This window comes from Mytilus trossulus, chromosome 11 (genome assembly GCF_036588685.1).
Source record: "Mytilus trossulus isolate FHL-02 chromosome 11, PNRI_Mtr1.1.1.hap1, whole genome shotgun sequence".
NCBI lineage: Eukaryota > Metazoa > Mollusca > Bivalvia > Mytilida > Mytilidae > Mytilus > Mytilus trossulus.
The window spans coordinates 57,122,409-57,147,445 of record NC_086383.1 but is presented as its reverse complement, the minus strand read 5'-3'; the positions used below and the strand labels follow the sequence as shown (position 1 = coordinate 57,147,445).

Here is a 25,037-nt window from a genome sequence, read left to right as displayed (position 1 = left end):
AAAAACAAATATGTAACACATAAACAAACGACATCCACTGAATTACAGGCTCCTGACTTAGGGAAGGCACATGTATACATAAATAATGTGGCAGGGTTAAACATGATAGCAGGATTCCAACCCTCCCCTAACCTGGGACAGTGGTATAAAATTGCAACATAGGAACGAACTATAAAAATCAGTTGATAAAGGCTTAACTAATCAGATGGACAAAAATACAATTGGACGTGGATGGGTACTTTTGTAACAGCCACTAGTATGTTCCGGCGAAACTTTTCAATTAGTAATTAGTAATTTCATTCTGATTGAACTTTCCAACTAGTTGTTTTATTCCGAGTGCAGTTAAAAATTTCCAGAAAAAGTAGGTAGTTGAAAAGTCCAGGAACAATGTAGCTAGGGGAACAGAACAACTAGTTTAATACATCTTTCTGAATATACCATATTAATGATATTTCGTCCTTATTGCATAAAGAGGGTGAAGAATGAGTATCAGTATATATAAGAGAAAATCATTAATTTACAAGAATACCCAATGCACTGAAAGGGGTTTCTTTTGGGAAAATAAGAAAAAAGGGACATGGATATTTATTTTTGCCGAAACTCCTCCAGCAAAATTTAAGTTGTATTTCATAGCTCACATAAAATTGAATAAGTTGCATTATCATGTAAATTTAGTATTCATAGTACCCTCAAACATGTCAAAAGAGGGAAGAATACATCCCTTCTCATGTGGGTCTTTGCATCAATTCTCCAAATGGAACTTTTGGGCTAGTTTGTTTCTTTCGGTTTTGACTAATTTGGCATAAAGGACCTTTTGGTGACCTTCTGCTGTTGTTTTTTCTATGGTTGGGTTGTTGTCTCTTTGATACATTCCCCATTTCCATTCTCAATTTTATTTCTAACTAGTTGATATGTTCCTTTGGAACTTTTCAACTAATCACTTTGTTCTGGTGGAACTTTTAAACCAGAGTAAAAACAAAGTAACAAGTTAATAAGTTCCTCTGGATTTTTTCGGCTAGTTAGTTCTTTCAGCCCGGAATGGTCCAACCTCTAAACAAAAGAGCATTTACACTTGTACATCCGACAACAAAAAGACACTAGGAACAGATCTGAGAGTACTTCGCAGTTATCAGACAGCTAATTCAAAGCCACTAACAACTAATAAAAAAATCATGTATCTAAGAAATATTCATTTTATCCAGTTACAGTTAAAGACTGTAATCATCTGCCACAACACATAGAATCAGTACAGAGGTGATTATCAAGAGTATTATCTCAATTGTCTGTATTCCTTGGAATCTGTTCTCATCCCAATTGTCTGTATCCCTTGGAATCTGTTCTCATCCCAATTGTCTGTATCCCTTGGAATCTGTTCTCATCCCAATTGTCTGTATCCCTTGGAATCTGTTCTCATCCCAATTGTCTGTATCCCTTGGAATCTGTTCTCATCCCAATTGTCTGTATCCCTTGGAATCTGTTCTCATCCCAATTGTCTGTATTCCTTGGAATCTGTTCTCATCCCAATTGTCTGTATCCCTTGGAATCTGTTCTCATCCCAATTGTCTGTATCCCTTGGAATCTGTTCTCATCCCAATTGTCTGTATCCCTTGGAATCTGTTCTCATCCCAATTGTCTGTATCCCTTGGAATCTGTTCTCATCCCAATTGTCTGTATCCCTTGGAATCTGTTCTCATCCCAATTGTCTGTATCCCTTGGAATCTGTTCTCATCCCAATTGTCTGTATCCCTTGGAATCTGTTCTCATCCCAATTGTCTTTATCCCTTGGAATCTGTTCTCATCCCAATTGTCTGTATCCCTTGGAATCTGTTCTCATCCCAATTGTCTGTATCCCTTGGAATCTGCTCTCATCCCAATGGAGGAAAGGGTTAAGAATAGAAACTGGCAGACATGAACGATTTATCAATGTATGTGGTAAATATGAAATATTACCTGGACATAAGAGGATATGTTTGTACTGTAATTCAAATTCTATTGAAAATGAAATGCACTTTTTTCTGGAATGCTCTCTTTACAATAACATCAGAAGAGATGACTGAGAATGTAAAAAAATACCCCAGTTTAGTTAATTTAAACAGAAATGAATCTTTTTGATCTTTTAACATGGATCATTGGTAATGAAGATGGCAGGTTTTTTTTTTATCTATTTTATGTGTATACCTTGAATCTTGATAAAGGCCTGAAACTTAGAAAATCAGAAAATTAGTTGAATACTCTAATAGATAGCAAAATTATCTCCCCTTGACCACTGACCCTTTTCTTATGCTTTTTAACTATTAGTTTATGTTTCTTTAATCACTCTGTAATGTTAATGTTATGCTGTTAATGTGCCCTATAATTTGGAAATATCAGATTATTACATGTCATTTTTCATATCGCATGTATTATCAGCCTTAGGTGCAATATCAGCCCAAGAGCCCAAGAGCCGCATTATAACAATGTTTTGAAAAGTCAACTTTTTAAAGTAACTTTCTAAATCATGCTTGAAACTTTTAAAAATGCATTTATTCAATAAGTTGTTTGTTAGTTTTTTTGTTTTTATTTTTTCATTATTTTACCAAATATACTTTCCAGTATCCAAATAATTGTTTTGTACACTACTTTGTCATGTTTTTCATAGAAAACATAGCGTTGAGGTCTATTTTTTCGGATTTGCAGAGTATAACCAGAATGCCATGCAATAACGTTACGGAAAGGCATGTGATAACAATCAAAGCACATGATAAACTTTTCATATCAGACTGGCTGAGCCTGCTAAGTTAAGCACCAAAAATATGGAATTTACATTAATTCAATGCTGTTGTCACACAGTAAAAATCATATGTTATTAAGTCTAAGTATATGATATAAAAATATTGTATTAATTGTATATATTGGTTGAGGGTTGAAATGGTGTGTGGTATTGAAAAAGCCATATCATGTTCACTTTATTATATACAAGGACCTCAAGTACAACTTATCTCTCCTACATATTTTTCACAAGACATGACATAAAACATAAGGAAACATGCTTTATATTGATGAAGTGACGTCATACAAATAAGGGGTTTAGTAAAGTTTTTTTTACATTGATGACGTGACTTGCAATGAAAAATAATCTGCATGCTGCATTATTTAAAAAATTTCTCCAAATTCAATGAAAACAGACCAATTTGGAATGGTATTAAAGGGGGGGGGACATGTAGCTTCTTAGACAACAAAAAAGATCCTGTAGCAGCATAAAAGTTTAACATAGCAAAATTCTTTGGATCTAAATTCTTCAATCTCTTACCAAAAAGCTACAGCTTTAAGCAGTTGATGCCCCAGACTAGTAAAACTTTATTCAGACAAGTTAGTATTTGTAGAGGAAAAATATAGGAATTTTGGTCTTTAGTGCAGACTATTTAGTTGCATTATTGCATAAAAGGTTAACTTTGTAAATTGACAAATTAATTGTCTAGTAAATTAAAGTGAAATATGCAGTGTTCTATATATATGAAATATAATCCGAGTGGGCATGGTTTAACCTGGGATAATGACCCCAGTTCACACTGATAAAAAGTTAACCCAGTTTGGGATTTCCCCTCTTAACAAAAATAGAAAAGCACCAAAATTGCAACCTGCATCTGTCCACTGCACATATTAAGATAATTTTTCATCACAAAATGTCTTGGTTTCTTTGTGTTGTTGAATTGCTGTCTCATTCACAAATAATCCAACATCTCCTTTGGTATTTTTCAGAGTGAAGATTGTTGATAAAAAAAGGAAATTAGTTTCAGAAGTTACAAGTAAAGTTGACAACTTAAAAGGCAGTTCTTTAAACTGAAAGAACTAAAGTTATTGAAACATTGCCAGTCAACCTTTTACAATGGTAAGTTTAAATTTTCTTGCTCTGTGAAAATCTTCTTTTGTTGAATGTTTTCTATTTAGTATCCCAGAAAATTTATTGTTTTACAGTACGTTCTAAGCTAAGGAGACTAATGGTTTGTCTGACTGAAAAAGAAATTTAAACCTTCCTATTATGTTATCAACGGAAAAATATAAAAATTCCTGTCTGTCCGAATAATGTGTTGTCTGACATTTTGTCAGTCAGACAGAGTTTGGCTTCTGATTATATCAGTTTAAAAATGATTACTGTAAATTCAGAAATTATTGCGTGCATTTATTATTGCGATTTTGTCATTTTAGACTCAAATGGGATTTTAATGTTTACGATTTTGAGAAAAATCTTGTTTAACCCTTTCCTCCATTGAATTTTTTTTTTTGCATACTTGATTCGCATAGGATTTTTTTGGTAAAATGCTGAACTTATGATTTGAAGTACTAAAGCATTGTGAAAAACAACTATTTCATCAAATAAATTTAAGTCAGATATTCCTATGATATTCCTTTTCATATTGGATACAAACTTTATTAAGTCAACTGCAGACACTTTGTAGTCGAAGTGTTTCAACTGAGGTACTACACAGGCGTCAAAAGGCGTCATTATGGAGTAAAGGGGGTGGCGTCAAAAGGCGTCATTATGGAGGAAAGGGTTAAGTCATATAAAATACTTCAAAATGCGAGTTTAAATTATTGCGTTTACAATTCTGTCGCATTTTTCGCAATAAGAAAAACCTTGCATTAATTTCTGAATTTACAGTACATAAAACCACTTTAAGTCATTTTGTAAGTTAAGATATGATGATGGACGTTTATAACGACCTTGACTGGCTATACATACCTCACATGGTCGATTGGTAAAGGTATCCAATAATAACTAATTTATTGTAGCAGATGAAGAAAAATCTGTCCATTTGGAACAAAACTTGACTTAAGTGGTTTTATACATATCAGTCCAGAAACCAAAATATTACCAACACTTCAGTTAATCACTTTACACCAGAAAGAGTTACATTGATGTTACCAAATCACAATATACATGTATGTACTGCATATGTTCATCAAAGGTGCCATTTTGAAGAGAAAGATTATTTCTTTATGACTACATGTAAGACAGATTTGTTATTGACAGGTTATATTTTAGGGCAAAACTTCAAAACTCTGATTTAAATTGAGGAAACACAACCATGACATAGATTAGACATTTTTGAATAATTTTTCCCTCATGACAATAATATATATGCAAGATTGTGATATTGCTCATCATATTTGAGAAATGATAAAGCTATTGTTCCGAAAATAACATTATAACTTACCAATGAATATAAGAGTATGCATTTTTAGTTAGATTTTTTCTTTTCTTTTTTTAAGTAGCCAATCATACATACAAACTTGACAGTACAGACTGGGCATTTTTGGTTTATATTTGATAGACAAAAATAAAGAATCATAGGCTTAATTTATGCATCAACAAAATTTAAACCATATCCAGGGGTAGTTCTAGCCATTTTAAAAGGGGGGGTCCAAACCAAGGATAAAGGTCCCCCTTTATTGATTACTAAACGATCATCCTAACCATTGTATTTTGACATTATTCTCATCCTGCAAGGTAGCACTTATCATATTGTTTTGTGTCTAATAACTTGAGCTATCTCTTGATAACTTTGAGTTAAAAAGATAGCAAATTTTGGAGTTAACTCCCTTTAATTGTTGATTTCTGCTATTTCAAAGTGTGTTTCAATTTTCAACAAAATCATATTTTGAAATACCAGGACAGGAACACACAAATGTTTTTTTTTTTTGTGCTATATTATGCATAATGCTAACTTGAGGAAGGTTTTTGTTTTTGTTTAACAAAAAAGGAGCCAATGTTAAGTGCAAGAAAAGTCTATAGAGAATTAGTTTCCACCAAATTTTCAACGGCTTATATCTCAAAAACAGGCACATGGACCCTCCATTTTTTCTGCTGTTTAAGTTTCTTTATTTATATACTTTCAATTTATAACAGTCTTTTAAAAAGCTTGTTATTTTTAAACAGAGGAGCAAACTTCCTTAAGTGGTCTTAGTAGTTCTAGCCAGTCAACACTGATGTTGTGACTTTGAACCCTGCTGGTGTGGGTGCACTTAACTCCAATCATAGTTGACTAGGATTGTCAGTTTTTTCTATTGAAGGTCAGTGGTTTTCTCCAGGCACTACAGCTTCCTCCACCAATAAAAACTGGTCGCCACTAAATAGCCCAAAAGTTCACTCAAAAGTGACATTAAAACACCAACAACCAAATAATCAAATTCCCCCCCCCCCACCACCAATATACTTTTAAAACTATTCAGAGAAAGTATTGTGGTTGTGCCTGACAGTGTTCTCCCCAAGGCCAAAAAGCACTATGGTACCCTGGATGTGGTGCTAATATATTTTCTACCATTGCATGTGCTATCTTGGATGATTTTATAATAAAATGTAAAAGGGCCATGGTGCTATTGTTTTTACAAAACCAGTACTATGTTAATTTCCATGATGCTATTTAAAAAATAAAGGTAGTACACAGTGTGTGCATTGGAAGGCTCTTCTAAACTCCCACATGCATCATTATAATAATTGATTAACCCAGGCTTCATTAGGCCTTTTACTTTTTCATATTTGTTCAAAAAGAGACTAATTTCAGGAATATTTTGATTGAGATGAAAAAATTCCTGTTAATGACCCAACTACTTCTTGTGGGAATGTCTTTTTGTGCAAGGTCCTGGGGTTGAAGTCATAAAAGTTTGCTCAGTGCTTGGAGCACAAAATCATGATTGAAACATGAAATCAAGCATTTTGATTGGTTGATTTTGGAGTACACTACAAAAATCGTGCTAGAAGGTTTTATGACCGCAAGGCCTGATCTATATGCATGATATGAATTCTGCATACTGTGGATTCATTTATTTTCGTGGGTACCAATGTTTGTGGATTGCAGGAAACTTGCCTTTTTTTGTGGTGATGTAATTTTGTGGTTTTGCCAAATTCTGCATACAACCTGATAAAAAATTTGTAATTCGTTGAACATTTAAATTCAAGGTTCTCATGTACCCACAAAAGCCATGAAAAATTGGTAACCAACGAATAATAATGATTCTACAGTATCCATAGTATACATATGTTATTATACATTTTAGTAGAAAAAAAATAATTTTGATCAATTTCACGATTTTACTAATTCAACTGTTCTTTTATGGCAGTACAAATCATGAAAACAATATATTTCAATAGTTGATTCTGAAATTGAGAGACTGTGAGTTTAAAAATTGAAATAAGTAATTGCAGGTCAATTTGGTCCTTTCATCTCTGCTGAATAAAAAAAACCCATAGCTCTCTCTGTTTTTTTCGCTTGGCCTAAATTTCATATTTTGGAAGAATTATTAGGCTATGGAGCTATGAATAGCTGATCTTACAAAAAGCAATAAATTTGCATATTTCTGCAATATTAATCAGGTGTTTGATTTTAATAATTCACCTCCTTTTCCCTTAAGAAACAGTTCTCGCTTCCTGAAGTCAGAGTATATAGGGCCCACAGTGCTGAACAGTCCAATTATTTATTTATAAATGACATTTTTATTGAATAATCTGGAATAGCTAGTTATCAGAAATACTATTTGGTAGTTATGTTTGCACTGTTAACACTTGTCATGCTTGTATAGTAATTTAAAAGGAATTTTAAATCTTCTACATTTACATGATTAACTCTTATCGTTTGTATATACTCTGTTCAGTCAGGCATAACATAATCAATACATCATTTTGTTTTCAGTCTGCAATAATTATCATCTGAAGTATTTTATCCAATAAGATCCTCAGATATCAATATTTCAAACTGAGTAGTTACCATGGTCACAAACTTCTGCTAACCAGTTGTCTATTCTATAAATAGACCTGAGAATTTTATCATAGAGTCATCACACTTTTTACACACATTGTGTGTTAGACAGCTAAAGATTGACGACTAGTTTGTTTAATAGGTAAATGTCTAAAAACAGGTTCTTTAACTATTAATTATGTTTTATTAATGTGTGGTATGATTTATTGTATGTGACTGCATAATAGTCACAATTATGTAATTAACTTTAATTGTAAAATAATCATTTTGATGGACCATGCATGGAAGCATGGGCATGCTTGTTTAGTCCTCCATGTTTTTATTTTCTATTTAAAATATGCATTGTAAAATGGTTTGACTAATTATTGTTTTGTTTTATTGATGCATTTTCACATTAGATATCATTCTGAATATATATGCTGTTACACATGTTACAAAAATTTCAGTTTAATTAAAAAGAAAAAGAAACTTAGAAAGTAGTATTTTTATAAAGAGAACATGTTTGAAATGTTGTGGAGGCATTTAGGGAGCTACCATTTGATTTTTATGGGGGGGCTAGGATGAAAAATTTTGTCCTGCTTTTTTTTTTAGTTGTAATCTCTGTCCTGCCTTTTTATTTTTTACTCTATTCGGTCCGGCCTTTTTTTTTTACTAGTTTATCCTGACTTTTTTTACACAAATTCTCATCCTGCCTTTTTTTTTTACCAAGTTGCTCATCCTGCCTTTTTTTTCACTCAAAACTCCTGTCCTGCCTATTTTTTTCAAATTTCATCCTAGCCCCCCCATAAAAATCAAATGGTAGCTCCCTTATATAAGTACATGATGTGTGAATCAAATTATGCTGATGCGCAGTTTGACAGATAAAAATCAGAGACATACAATTAAATCATGTAAATCTGATAGTTTTAAAAATCTAGTCCGGTAATGCTGGATACCAGTTGACACATGTAAAGTCTGCAAGATTTTCTAGTCGTGAATCTATGTCTCTGATAAAAAAAATGAACAATAACATAGTGAATTATATATACTTGCATTAAACCTTGTAACTACTAAATAAAGTACACCAAATTAATCTGAAGAATATTTATGATATTTTAATTTTCTAATCTGGTGGGAATGCCCTTTGCTCTTTAGTTGTCAAACGACTTACTCCCTCCTGTTCATTAATTTTATATGACACAAATCTTTTGGTCCTTTTCTATGTCCAGTTTCCATTTTCTCATATAAAGTGTATGTGAATATAAATGTAAAACTGGGCTTTGATTCATGTCAGAGCCATACTGGGGATACCTTAAAGACCGATAGCAGTAAAAATTCTGACTTTTTTTTAGTGACACTAACAGAATTTTTGGTGCATGACAACAAAACATACATTTTTATTATGATCATAAAAAAAAATCAACTTGTTTTGATGAATCTATACTACTAAACATGCTTAAGGAAGAGACAGATTTCATTGAGCCACGTTACTCCTCTGAAACCATACAAAGTCAGATGAATTTGTGAAATATATATGCTGTAGAAATGCATTTTTTTGTACTTCCTAAATTTGTCTTTTAGAAAAAAACCATACTGTAACTTTCATGCACGCTCAATCTACGTACAACCCATGAATTTAAAAAACTTTGGTTTCAGCACTTGCCCAATTGTATAGCGATTTTCTAGTAACATTTAATTATTTCCAACAAAGTCAGTAATCTTACTAATCACAATAAGGATATTTTGACAAATAACGATAGAATTTTAACCAGCTTGACTCCAACTTCGCTTTGCTTTAGCCTGTCCTGCTTCAGGTTCAAATTTTTGGTCAAGGTAGTTTTAGATGAAGTTGAGGTCCAACCAATTTGAAACTTGGTACACATGTTTCCCATGATATGATCTTTCTAATTTAAATGCCAAATTAGAGTTGACCCCACTTTCACGTTACACTAAACATACTAAATGATAGTGCCAGTAAGGGCATCCATGTACTGAGCAGTAAGGACACATTCTTGCTAGGAAATGTTTCTACCAAGTTGAACTTTTCATTCACTGTGCTTAAGGTGGTAGCAAAACACCTCGACTAAAATTAATTTGGCTTGTAATTTTTTTTTAATAATTTTGACAAAATATTAACTATGCTTCTTTTATAAAATTTTTAAAATTTCACAAAACCTAAAAACACACTCTTTCACAGAAAAATAATATTAGCAGTATGACAAACATTAATTTGATCATTCTAAAGCTTAATATTTCCGTAACAATACAATGTGATTAAACAATCAGCTGATTTTACAGTTATCTCCCTGTACTATTAGGTATCACCTTATTTATATACTTTAACATTTAAATCTATTACATCACACAAATAAATGAGAAATGCAAATAATTTACTAATATATCTGACCTTGAACTTATTTTTTGGTTTTGTAGGTCAAGCTTTAGTTTTCATAGTTTAAAGTTTTTCACATACATCAAGAATTTTGTGTCACTATAAAAATCCCTGCATACACTAAAACTTAAAAGCAATCAGTCAACTATATTTGGTGTATTGAATAATTGAAAGGGCAATATGTCCTGTTCATCTTACATTTATCCCTTTTGCATGGATCATTGATAATTTTAGGTTCATATCATTCTTGTAGATATAACCCTTATTTAAAACACTTTCAACTTAAACTTATATAAAAAAAAAAGGAGATGTGGTATGATTGCCAATGAGACAACTGTCCACAAGAGACCAAAATGACACAAACAATAACAATTATAGGTCACCGTATGGCCTTCAACAATGAGCAAAGCCGATACCGCATAGTCAGCTATAAAAGGCCCTGATAAGACAATGTAAAACAACTCAAACAGGAAAACTAACGGCCTTATGTATACAAAAAAATAAATGATAGACAAATATGTAACACATAAACAAATGACAACCACTGAATTACAGGCTCCTGACTTGGGACAGGCACATACATAATTTATGATTTACTTAATGTGAATTTAAACATGGAAGCAATTTGGGTACTCATCTTTACAGAATTATGAGTTGTTTGCTGAACATTGCCAGTAAATCTGCATGTGCGTATCAAATTGCCAACTACAGCACTGTTAGCATCATGAATTGTAAATTGAGAAGTTTATGCTTGCATTTATTATTGTGAATCCATGATCTCTGGAAAAAAACTGAAAAAAATTATTTGAATTAAAATCACTGCTAAAATTACTATCAAAGCAAGTTTTAATCATTGAAAACCTGATACTGGTGCCATTTGTTGCATTAATAATTTTAATTATTTTATTGAGCTAGCTTTGTTCAGATTAAGCTTGTAATCTATTGATCTATACTGTATACTTCTATTATGAGTTTGCACTAAAAAAAACTTTCAAATTCATGCATTTAATTTTACCTGTACCAAATTTCCTATGTCATAATGCTTGTGTTAAATTCAGTAAAACAAATGGTTAAATGATGTCATTTACAGTGTATTGCATGATTGTAAATTCAGGCCAGGAAAGTTGTTCGATTGATTTCCAGTAGAATTTTCCTCTGAATGAATTCTGTCTGTAGTGTTTAGCGTGTAAACAATGATGTGTTTGTATTTGGTACCCCCATTTATGACTTCCCTCATACAAACCCTATGGATTTTTCATTTGTTGGATATTATAATTCGTGGTTCACTTGTAACAACAAAACCAACGAAAAAATTGATATCCAACGAATAATGATAAATTCACAGTACATGTCAGTGCTTATTACCTTTAAACTAGATCAAGTTTGAATATGGGTGGCGCTCCTTTTACAAGAAGTCCTTAGGCTTAGTTATGTTTCTTTAAAACGTTATAAGAAAGCGGGGCGTCATCCTTGTCCCATGGATACATTCTCCACTTATTCATTCTGACTGATGAATATTTTGTAGACCAAAAACATGTCTGTTGTATAAAATTATAAGCCTGCTGCTGCAGGTAACTGTGTTATTTTTTAATAACCAGGGTTTTTATATAGTAAATAGAAATGTCAAAATATTAAAAAAAGAAGAGATTAGTGATCCATCAAAAATTCCGTTATAATTTACACTAGAGGATCTGAAATTTTTACCCTTCCTGAGCACTCGATTTAATGTGGGTAGCTAAGTTATTCTTTTGTTTTAAGGACCAATCCAATCTTTACATTTATTTTCCAAATGTCTGTGCACCCATGTTAAGAGAGAGCCATATCTCTTGCATGTTAAAGACACCCTTGTAGATTTCGAAAAAAAACAGGCTAATGCTGCTACAAGGCAGCATTCGCACCCACAAAGTGGAAAGGGGTTAATATAAGTTGCAAAACTTGTTTCCCAATCCACTATAAATAAATATCTTTAAACTAAACCTTGGGAATGACTGATATTTGATAAACTAAAGGTGTCTATATTTATATTAATGTATATTAATGGTTATCTCAATTGTTACAATTTTCACACAGTAAAAATTTTGCATTATGAGTATCATGAAAAAAATGGTTACTATCCCCATATTTGGGTATATAATTTTCAGTCTTTTAATAACTAGGATAATTAGCACAGAAAATGGTATCATGATTATATAGACTTCACTTAAGAGAGCATTTTGTTACCAAAGTTAAAGCTATAAATAGCTGCACATTGTAACGATTATTCAATCTTTATTTCAGTGTGAGGTTGATTGTTTACATTAACGGGCTGACAGATATTGCCATAGCAACAGAGATTAGTGTGAACAAAGAGGGTCATTAAACAGAAAATCGTTTACAGCTATTGAATAGATCCACACAGGTAAAGTACACAGACGATTGTTAAATGCCTCTGAGGTTAAATGTAAGCTGTGTTATAGTATGCATATATACCGTACACACAATGTTTAGATAACATATATTCTTTGAAAGTTATGAATCAAACATTTCTGCTGTTATAATAATGAGTTTTAATCATAATTGAACATACATGTGAACCTCACATGTGATATTTACTAGTTGTAATCAGGACAGATAAAAATACCAAAATATTTATATGCATATATGATAATGGTTATTTAAAAATATTTAAAAAACTTAAAAAGATAATATTTGTTTACTTTTGATCTCAATTAATATGATAATAATCATTACAGTGGTTTAGTATTATGGATATGAAAATAAGATGATGTGGTATGATTGCCAATGAGACAACTTATAATCCACCAGAGATCAAATTTTCTACAAACAAAAGCCAAAAGCAATTATGGTATATGTAACTCTTTTTGGAACTCTCAAAGCAATACATATTTCTTGCAACTGAGCAAATGTATTCTGATCTCAGGGAAAAAAATGAAAAAAAATTCTGTTTCATTCAAAACACTTGTCTAGATAAACTTGACAGCTGCTAAGGGTAGCTTTTAGAAAACAATATTGATCCTTATTGAAATGAAGGTGTTAAAGCAAACTTTAGAATAACTTTCCAAGACTTATTTGTAAAACAAAACACTTAATTAATTATAAAGGCTGAAATATGTCAATTTAGGGTTTCAGGCCCGTAGCCAGGAAATTCCAAGGGGGGTTGGACTCACAAACTCAACTTTAGGAGTCACAATTCGAACACAGAACATTGACTTTAACAGTGCTTATTTGTTTTCAGGGGGGGTCATCCAAATTCTGCGAACCCCCTGGCTACGGGTATGGGGTTTGGTCTATTTCATAGTTTATAGAAATGTCCGAGCTTGAGCAAGACATGACGTTCTTATTTGGTAAAATAATGGGAGACTATTTCCTTATCTTAGACAAAAGTTCAAGTTCCATGTTTGTCAGGTGCCACTGTTACTGTTCTAGAGTTATACCCCTTTACAAATGGTTTCCCTCAACTAAATGTTATGAAACTTATAAAAATTGCTTATTACCACAAAACTCTGATCAAGTAGTGTCACTTTTACAGTTCTTGAGTTATGTCCCTTTATACCATTATATGCAAGTGGGGGCATCATCTGTGTCTTCACCATTTATTATGCCTCTGTCATAGACAATGGGGACATTTAATGTTACCTTGACCATCTTTCTATCCTTGTGCCTGTCCATATTACCAACCATACTATTTTCATTTATACACTCTAACTTACCATTCTTCATGAGAAACTGTTAAATCTACAGGCCCGGGCTCAATTTTTTTTTTTGTAGTTAGATTCTGTTGGCCTGGAGATGTTATTTTTACAGGCCCGAGAGCAATTTTACAAGCCTGGGTTGCCACTCAGCGCGAAGACTGACATACAAATGACTTAAATTTGTTTTATCCAAATTTTATGGAACTCCTACATATTTCTAAGAACAAGAACATGCAGAGTTTGAAAAATTTGGGCAGTGAGTCATTCACTGATCTAGAGTTTGTCCTGTTATATGGAAAAATTGCAGCATAATGGTTGGTAGAATAAAACAGTATAAGTACTGTAAACCAACTTATTTTTACTGATACTTTATTTCACGTTTTACACTTTCTTGACCACTTCGCGGCTATTTAATTTCACGATTATCTGATTTACCTGATGAAGTTTATTGAGGAAAGATCAAAGATTGACATATTCGCGACGATTTATATTCACGTTATTTTTCTACTCGCTAAAGTGGCGAAAATAAATCGCTCGCAATACTAAGTTTGTTTACAGTATGTAAATAATTGTACACATGATCTACAGCATCATTAGAAGGGAGACAAGGTCCAAAAAGAATAACTCCTCTGTCAAATAGTTGTCTGAATTTTTGGCAGTTACATTATATCTTCTTTAAACTCGGTTTGTTTCAGAATTCCCACAACCACAGGCAGCTGTATTAATCTATATCTTGTTTCTGTAGTTGTCAGGTATCACAATTTTGTATGTGAAATCTTTTTAAACCTCTAGTGGACGGGGGACATTAAGTTTTACCACGTTTACTCATTAACCCCAGGAATGAGGGGGAGGACAGGGGTAAGAGAGACAGGGAGAAAGGGGTAGGAGAAAGGGGTAGGAGAAAGGAGAAAGGGGTGGGAGAAAGGAGAAAGGGGGTAGGAGAAAGGAGAGGAAGGCTGAGAGAAAGAAGAAAAAGTTGGAGAAAAAATAAAATATGAAAAAATAAAATATCTCTCTTTTTTCCAGTAAATTAAAAAAAAAAAAAAATAAGGAGAAGAGGGGTAGGAGAAAGGAGAAGAGGGGTGGGAGAAGGAAGAAGGGTACCCCCTGTCCTCCCCCTCATGAATATTGGTATACCATGTATAATAATGATTCCACTGTATATTTGATATATTTCTATGTATTTTCAGGTGTAGCAGCATTCAAAATATTTGCCAATGGTGACTATTGATTAACTGTTACTTGTAAGTACCAAATTTGTCTGATGTAATAAATGAAGAGATTTTATTATCGGCTCCTAGGAGTCGATATTAAGAATTGAATGATGGACAGTCAGTGCGTGAATGTTTCTAACTATCTGATTGGAAGATATTACGAGACGTGAACAATCAAAGTTTATTGATTGGTTAGGACAATTCAAACCTAGTAAATGTCCTTCAATCCCATAGAGTATGGGATTTGTCCTATCTTTTTTAGCAATTAGATTTTGCCTGGTGATTAGTCATGCATATTCATGTTATTGATATACAGGTAACTTTTATCTATAAATAGCCAAATCTTCTGGAGTTTCGTAAACAACAACGTTAAAGGATATATACTACTTTATAATGTGTGTGGTAAAATTTGATGATTGATGCACATGGCTATTCTAGTAAATGAATTAATCTACAAAGCAAGAGCACTTTCCATTTTCATCAGCTAAGAGACGACTATAGCCCTTTTGAAAAGGCTAATACTTGTAATGGATTATAGGTTCATACATTAATTAATCAATAGTAATTGTTTTATGGAATGGATGCAACAATATATTACTATATATTCGTTCCTGTCTGTTCATGTTTTGTTGAACAAGACTTTGTCTTTTTAGTTATATCTTCTATTGGCCTTGGTGGCTGAGTGGTCTAAGTAGTTACTACTGTAATCACTAGCCAATCAACATTGAGATTGTGAGTTCAAACCCCACTCGTGCGGGAGCACTTGACTCAAATCTTAATTGACTAGGATTGTCAGTTTTCCTATTGAAGGCTGTGGTTTTCTCCAGCATTCATGCTTCCTGCACCAATAAAAACTGGCTGCCATGAAATAGTCCAAAAGCAGTGCTTAAACATGTAAAAGCTGTGTTAAAATACCAAAAATAAAATCTATTGAAAACACTCACAAAATTTGTCAAGATAGACAATGACTTAGACCTTGTTATACATCATTTGTGCTTTTCCATCATAAAAGGCTTAATATTCACCTATTTGTTAAATATTTGTTACCATGCATTGTTGGGTTGCCATTTTAGTGATTTTTGCACTGTACATACTATTTCCTCTGATTTTTGTCATTTCAAAAGTCAACAATGTTTTTATTTTAGTCCAAAGTTGTATATTATTGCACTTTTCTAAATACTGGGGCTTCATTTATTTTCTTGAGTGTACTATAGTGTTAATTTTTGCGGAATAATGAATAATGATAAATTATGTTTTTTTTGGCATCTATATTTGATTTTATAGATTTATTAAAGTGTGCTTTCAAGACTATTGACAATTGATACTTCCTTCAAGATTGAAATTTGTGGTTTTCCTATTAAAAAATGAAAAAAGTGAATGAAATACTTTGGATTCATTATTATTAGTAAGATACCAACTTTTTCCTGGATTTTATTGGTACTGTATTTAACCCTTAGACTGCTGCATTCATTTCTATTGTGAAGACTTTTCCCAACCTGGAAATCAAATATCCAAAAAATACAATTTTCCTGATTCAACAAATGTTGTTAACCACAAAAATAATTGCCAGTAGATTTCTTCATCTGACTATATATATAGCTATCTTAAAGGGAAATACCTACAGTGAAACCACATCTTGACAGCTTCATACCACTAATGATCATGTGATATCTAATTACCACAAGGTTCCAAAAAAGAAGCATAACATACCAAGGTCGTTATTCAGTATCAAAATGTCGACTTGCCAAGTGTTTGGTTGTTTTGGCTATTATTATAAAGGAGCAAGCTTATATAAGTTTCCAGACCCATTAAAACAGAAAGAATTGTACCAGACGTGGCTGCGAATCCTTAACCTTCAAGATGACAGTTTCACTCCTTCAAGGCACAAGGGTGTGTGTAGCGACCATTTTGAAACGTCAAGTTATGAGTTGAATTTTATGGTAATTATAACTTTTTTCTGACAAAGTTAAAACTGTTTTTATTAAGTGCTATCATTTATTTTAATGTCTTCGTTTTTATTTTTAAGACAATCTCAAACTTTGGTTTGCCTCAAATAAATTTTATGAAACTTATACACAATGCTTATTACCACAAAACACTGATCAAGTAGTAATATTGGTGGTGTCACATAAACCATTTTAAAATTATGTCCCTTTACAAATGAAAAAAAATGTGAATTCTTTGTTTCTCTAACTTAAAATTGCCTCAACTAAATGTAATGAAACTACACACATTGTCTCCACAAAAATCAGATCAGGTTTGAAAATTAGGTAGCATCACTTATACTGTTCTAGAGTTATGCACCTTTTCAAATAAAAAAATTGCTGAATTTCTAGTTTCAACTCTGTGACTTTAGTTTACCTCAACAAATGGAAAAATTGCTGAAATATTTGTTTCTATTCTCTTACTTAAGCTAATGCCTCAACTTAATGTTATAACTTATAAACTATGCAAATTACCACAATACTCCAATCAAGTTCAAATTAAGTAGCCTCACTTGAACAGTACTCAGTTACGTCCCTTTATAATATTATGTGCAAGTGGATGCATCGTCTGTAAACACTTTCCCCATTTTTTTTTTTTTTTTCAAATCAGTCAGACATCCGGACAGGTACTGTGGCTTCATTTATTTTCGTGTGTACCAATTTTGGTGGATGAAGGAAAACTTGCATGTTCGTGGATATTTAATTTCGTTGTTTTGCCGAGGTCCTCATACAAGCCTTTAGATAATTTGTACTTCGTTGAACATTTAATTTCGTGGTTCACCAATACCAACGAAATCCACGAAAATTGGTATCCCACGAATAATGATGAATCCACAGTAACACTAGATTTGGGGATGGGGTATGGTAGAATATCAATCTTGAATTTATTCACTTTAAATACCAATTAATGAGGATGTTTGAAGAACAACTGTTTTGATAAGTGTGTGACATAAGCACCGTATATCATCGTACAGCAGATATATAGGTACTAACCAAGCGAGCATGATCGATTTTGAACTGACGCAGTAACGAAAATCTTTGTTTTGTTTTATCAATATTTAATGTACATTTCTCAAATGCTTCAAAATAATTTTCACATCGTTTTTTTCCTATATATAAGACTACTTTTATATTCTATTAAGAACAATTAACTTGTAAATGCGCAAATAGTTGTGAATGTTAACACCAACTTATAATTTCGATACAATTGGCGTTACATTTACATGTTTTATCTAAAATAAAGCTAATACAGGGCAAACGTAATAGTTACCAATCATAAACGTACCTGTGATTACGCATTACTTGAAACTTTTTGGGTATGAGTATGAAAATAAAGTTTTTGTGAACAGTGTGCAGCAAATTAACTATGAACCATACATAAGGATTTATGTGGTCGGCTAAACATCATACACAACGATTCTTTTCAGAATAAAATATTGAAAACACATATGCATGAAAGATTTTAATACCAATTATTGATACAGCTATATTTATTACATGCGCACAGTGGCCTTAAGTTCTATCAGAAAAAGAGTTGCAATGAATATAGAATTATATCGTATGAGACGAGTACCAACTTCTTTGACAAGTATTTGCACATGTTTATAGTAATCGTTCTTGTTTGGGGATAATAATGAGACATCTCTCATCATCAACATACAACCAAATAATTTCTTAAAACAACAATTATGTTAGAGTTGAGGTCCACATTGATATTTTGTGAACAAAGCAAAGATTTTCGTTACCGTGTGATGTCAAAATTGATCACGCCTGCTTGGTTAGTACCTATATCTGGTGTACTGATGATACACGGTGGTTAGCTTGGCTTCACACTTTGAATTCCTTAGCAGGTTTCATAAAAGCTGCAAGGATGATTGGTTGATTAAAATTAAGTGTAAAGTAAAACCAAGCAGCAACCAAGCATAAAAAAATGAGGGAATGTGTTAGTTTTAATTATATTGATTAGATGATAAAAGTGAAAAAGAATGTGACTTTACATGTAACCTTCTAAGGCTATGAGACATCACCAGATGCTGCTCCTGATATGTTTTTCGGCATATATTATATTTTTATGCTTTCACATTTTCCCCCTGTTTCACAAAATGAATATGGCTTCTACTAAAGAAAGCTCCATTTGGAAATTATGTGTTTAGAGACCTCTTATGTTAGTACCCATTACTATATTATTGTATAGCAGGTTATTTTCTGGGGGGTGCAAATTTTTGCTTATTTTCGCGGACATAACAAAATCGGCAAAAAAATTCTGCCAATTTTAAATAGCACATGCAAAAAGGATTGATAAAAGTTTTGAATCCGCCAAAATGATAACCACCAAAATATATGGTATACTGCCACTTTAAAATGGCACATGCAAAGGTATAGATAAAAGTTTTGAATTCGCCAAAATGATAACCACCAAAATATATTGTATACCTTATTCAATGAAAATCGCAAAATTTTACACCCGCAAAAATAACCCTCTATAGTATATAGTACCTAACTAACAAGTACTACATTATATTACAGACTGAGTTGATAAGCCATACACCTAGACCTAGACTTAAACCATATAGTACCTAACTAACAAGTACTGCATTATCATGATTATATTACAGACTAAGTTGATAGGCCATACACCTAGACCGAGACTTAAACCAGATGCAGTACCCACAATATTTGCTGTTGATCAAAGTACCAGAGTAGACATCAGATATGAAGCAAGGAAAAGAGATCTAGAGCTGATTGAGGTAACAAAAAAACACTTATTTTTATTTACTTATATTTTATAGTGAATTGTGATGGATATTTAGTCAATAATTATGATAGACCATTTTCATATTACCGACTTTTGACTCAATAATTTATATTTTGTTGACAGGTTTACAGTAACCTTTTCTGCTGTTGGACATCATGGTTCTTGGTCAAGCAAGAGCAACATAAATAAGTAAATTCAAAATTTTAATCAGTTTACTCTTTTTAAATGCTTTCTATACGTGACTAAATCATCAGAAAGCAGTAAACTTTTCCCCCAAATTGCACTGTTTATATATTTGATTTTAATTCTTTTGGATACTCGTAGTTCACTGAGTACCAGGATGTCTTACCACAGAGTAGGTCACCTGTCAATAAAATATAGAACCTGTTCTTATTTGGTAATATGAAAAGAGACTATTGCTGTATACCAACTTATTTTCGTGGAAACTGTTTTTTTGGCGTTTATCTCTTTCTAGCTAACTGCATCAATTTTTATATCACCATTTTATGAATTTTAGGTGGATTAAGGTGGTACCTAACACCTTGACTAAAAATAAACTTGGCTGGTTTAATTTCTATTAATTTTTGACCAAGTATTTACTTTGACCCTTTGACAAAAATATAAAAATTTCAAAAACTTTGAAACACACACTTTCTTGGAAAAAATTTCATTGGAGATGAAGCAGTTGAATAAACACCAATTTTGATCATTGAAAAGCTTAATATTTCCTTGGCAAAACAATGTGATTAAAACGTTTGACTGATTTTTACAGAGTTATCTCCCTGTAGTGTCAGGTCCCACATTAAAGGGTAGATCAGAGTTTAAATATTGGCAAAAAATTGTTTTTACTTTTCACAAAATCAATCATGATTGATGGTTTACAGTAGGTCATTTCTTTGCTCTATTTGGTAAAGTGGACTTAAAAGATAAGAATCATATAGTAATAAAATTTCATCTTCTCACTGTTGGTCTCGTCCTGTTAAAAAATGACCAGCACCTTGACTCGCTATCAATTTTTTTTTTGTGAAAACACTGTAATAGCATATTGATAAATAAATATGCATGCAATATCTGCCACTAGATGTTACCCATTCAATCAATATATCAAATTTTGTCTGATAACTTTGATTTCATTACTTGAATCAAGCAAAAGAAAGAGATTTGTGTGTTAGCCAATAGAAAATAAGTATGTGTATTGAGTTGAACATTTGAATTTGTGGTTCATATTAACCAATGAGAACCATGAAAATTGGAATAATGAATCCAACTTAATATAGAAATACAATTCATCTTACATCCTGGTACATGTATAATTCACAGACTCCTCTCACAACACATCACCAAAGAAACAGGAAATTATTGCTTTTAGGAGTCACTTGAGGTCAGTGTTTGCCAGAGTTGTACCCACAGAATGTGGAGAACCTGTATTGCTGGTTACAATGTTTATTTTCTCTGTAAGAAGGGCAATAATACATCTTGGAAATTGCAACAATTTGTCAACAGTAAACACAGCTGGTAGTTTGATGGTGGCAGGGCCTCAATGGCCAAGTGCCATTGTGGTCTAAGTAGTTTTACTACTGTAATCACTAGCAAGTCAATACTGAGGTTGTTAGTGTGTCTGTGTGGGTGCATTGGATTCTTATCTAGGATTGTTGTTTTTCCTCCACCAATATAAACTGACTGCCACAAAGCCCAAAAGTGTGGCTTTAAATGGTGTTAAAACACCAATAATCATCATATGAACATGTTAAAGAAGGTTCATGGTGTAGTGTGACATCTTATAAGAGAGGGAGAAAATGACCAGGGTCCCTGGCAGGGATTAATCAAAATCTGGAAGTCAATAAAAAAGAGACATACCAAAAAGAAGAAAAAAATAGACAGTCTATACAAACTAAACAGAAAACTAGAACTTAGGGATGAACTCAGGTGCTCATGGAGAAGGTAAACAATTTCTTCACCACTAGAAACAATATTATTGGTCATTTGTTAAATACACAGATATTCTGTAACAACCAACAAAATTATGATAGTGACCAAAAAACTTTTGAATGGATGTTTCTACTTTACCATGAGGAATCCTTATTTCAACAGCTTTCCTTGTATGCAGTAATCCTCTCTCAAAGAATTCATGATATGAAGCATGTACTGGTACATGTATCTTATAAATGTTGCTAGACAGAAACCAACATAATCACTAAACCTTGAATTATTCTGTGAAAGGTCTTGTTTATATAATATCAGAAGAGGCTAAAGATTTTGGCCAGCTTCTTTCCATATTTCTTTAGAAGTTTTTGAATGAAGTCAACTTACAGGAATAAAGGCACAAGTTTGCAAGAAAAGGGGCACAGTTGGTTCCCATAGGAATACTAATTGTCTGTTGACAATCATGTTCTTCAAAGGTAAGAAATATGATTGAATATCAGTCATAATTCTAACATCTTGATAATCAGTTTAAGAGCCTCTGGCCTCTGTTAGTCTTGTATTATTTAAATTTTAGTTTCTTGTGTACAATTTGTAAATTTGTATGGCGTTATTTTAATTTCTTGTGTACAATTTGTAAATTTGTATGGCATTCATTATCACTGAACTAGCATATATTTGTTTAGGGGCCAGCTGAAGGACGCCTCCGGGTGTGGGAATTTCTCGCTACATTGGAGACCTGTTGGTGACCTTCGGCTGATGTTTTTTCTATGGTCAGTTTGTGGTCTCTTTGAATAAAGGCAACAGTAGTATACAGCTGATACATTCCCCATTTCCATTCTCAATTTTAAGAGAAATTTTGGTTGGAATCAGATATGTTGTTTTTTTATTTACAAAGTATGATTTGTCCTTACTTAAAACAAGATATTTGCATCCCTGTTTATCTTTTTTTGTATGCCCATGAAACAAATTCTGACTAATTCTTTCAATCTGTAATGAAGAATGAGGTTAAGTTGTGTATAAAGGGGTAGGGACATCAATTTTTTTAATGTATTATTGCTTGATGGAATGGACTTGAGATTGATTGAAAGTACTCTGACATATATTTTTTTATATTTATAGTGTTAACATCTTTATTGGACCAAGCCACATCTACTTATAACAGAAGGACATCAACATCCCAGATATTGATGGTTATCACAACATACAGATGTCTGTCTGCAATAACAAGTTGGTAGACAGCTTTTCCTTGAGATTAATGTTGATGCAGTTTACGGTTTTCAGTGAAATATTGCGCCTTTATGTTTGTGGCCACAGCAATATGTGTTATATCTAGTGTCATCTTCATTCATGCCTCTGAAACCACCTCATCAGCCAAGTTGGGAGTTGTTATAGTCTCAGGTTTTCAATGAACTATTGCGCCAATAAGTTCATTGCTACAGCAAAAGGTGTTATACCAAATTTCATCTTCATTCATGCCTCTGAAACCACCTCATCAGCCAAGTTGGGAGTTGTTATAGTCTCAGGTTTTCAGTGAATTATTGCGCCTATAAGTTCATTGCTACAGCAAAAGGTGTTATACCAATTTTCATCTTCGTACATGTCTCTGAAACCATGATCTCATCTGCTAAGTTGGGATTTGTTATAGTCTCAGGTTTTCAATGAATTATTGCGCCTATAAGTTCATTGCTACAGCAAAAGGTGTTGTACCAAATTTCATCTTCGTACATGTCTCTGAAACCATGATCTCATCAGCCAAGTTGGGATTTGTTATAGTCTCAGGTTTTCAATGAATTATTGCACCTATATGTTCATGGACACAGCCAGAGGTGTTATACCCAATATCAGCTACAGTCACTCCTATGAAACCGCCTCATCTACCAAGTTGAAGTTGACAGGATTTTAACATTTCCTTGTTCCCATACAATGCTGGTGGCCATGGTTACACATACATGAGATAGACATGCATATATAAGTTTGGGAAAATTCAATACTGTAAATTCAGAAATTATTGCGAGGTTTTTATAATTGCGAATAATGCGACTGAGTTGTAAACGCAATAATTAAAACTCGCATTTTGTAATATTTTAACTGAATTAAGCATGACTTTTCTCAAAATCGTAAAAATTAAAATCGCATTCAAGTGTAAAATGACAAAATCGCAATAATAAATGCACGCAATAATTTCTGAATTTACAGTATTCAGTTTGATCCCAAGTTAATAAAGAAGTCAGTAGTCATCAAGCATTAAAAAAACAACTATCTGAGATCTAACCATATTTAATTGGGCTCTTCACAAAGGATCATTGGCAACTGGCACATATTTGGTGAAGCCTGAGGCACTGCATCTTTCATAGGAAGATTGTGACCCACTGCTGACATTCTCACTGAACCCTAATGACTTAAGAAGATTGTGACCCACTGCTTACATTCTCACTGAACCCTAATGACATAAGAAGAAGAAGAACTGGTTACATCAAGACACCCAATTGAAGAGAAGGTTTTTATTCTATTATAAGTAACATTGACTTATTTAGTGATATTGGAGCCATACAGACCAATTAATCCATTATGTAGAAATACTGTACAGAGCTATCAGGAGTTTGATTATCTGCCCTTGATGTTCGTTACTATTTTCTAGAATATTTCTTTAAAAGCTTTTGAAAGATAAAGTACCTGTAAGATGTATTTTATAAAATGTTCAAGGTCATATTGAATTCTTTGTTAAATTTTTTTCAATTTGTTATGAATTGTTTAGATAAATAAATTTGTATGAACTACATCAAATGTATTATTAATTTTAAGCAAATATCTCCAGTTTTACCATCAGTAAACTAAACAGATTGACTTCTAATTTGGTATCAGCTTTATAATATATATATAACAGTGATGAATTTTAACTGATTAGATTTTACAGATCTGGTTAAATTCATTCTGACTTCACCTGTTTTTTTATTTTCATATCCCAGTTTGAACTTGATCATCTTTAATTCTTAGCCGTATTTGGCACAACTTTTTGAAATTTTGGATCCTCAATGCTTTTCAACTTTGTACTTGTTTGGCTTTATAACTATTTTGATATGAGCGTCACTGATGTGTCTTATGTAGACAAAATGTGCGTCTGGGGTACTAAATTATAATCTGGTACTTTTGATAACTATTAAGACCTGACAATTTCATTTCATCTGTTTTGTCTTTTGTTCTTTAGATATAAAAACTGGCCAAAAATTGTCATATGAATACTTGATTGAGTTGGTGCAAACCTGAAATCAAAATGAAAACTAAAGCCAAAGTCATGATTTATAAAAAAGTGGTATTTGACTACCATTTACTAAATAAAGGAATACTTTTCACTTTTCGGTGCACT

The 25,037-nt window shown here is 32.6% G+C and overlaps 1 protein-coding gene across 4 annotated transcripts in view; it reads left to right on the top strand.

Moving 5' to 3' along the window:
* Positions 1 to 25,037, top strand: part of LOC134691339 (MYND-type zinc finger-containing chromatin reader ZMYND8-like) — a 62,708-nt gene that overhangs the window by 1,870 nt on the left and 35,801 nt on the right. The window contains exons 2-6 of one of the 4 annotated variants that reach the window (XM_063551805.1): positions 3,739 to 3,868; positions 12,382 to 12,502; positions 14,987 to 15,040; positions 16,696 to 16,950; positions 19,611 to 19,742. In XM_063551805.1, the coding sequence (XP_063407875.1) occupies positions 16,744 to 16,950; positions 19,611 to 19,742 (339 nt within the window). In that variant the 5' untranslated portion in view covers positions 3,739 to 3,868; positions 12,382 to 12,502; positions 14,987 to 15,040; positions 16,696 to 16,743. Of the gene's footprint in view, positions 1 to 3,738; positions 3,869 to 7,682; positions 7,876 to 12,381; positions 12,503 to 14,986; positions 15,041 to 16,695; positions 16,951 to 19,610; positions 19,743 to 25,037 lie in introns of those variants that run through there. The other 3 variants (XM_063551804.1, XM_063551808.1, XM_063551809.1) reach the window with 3 other exon arrangements.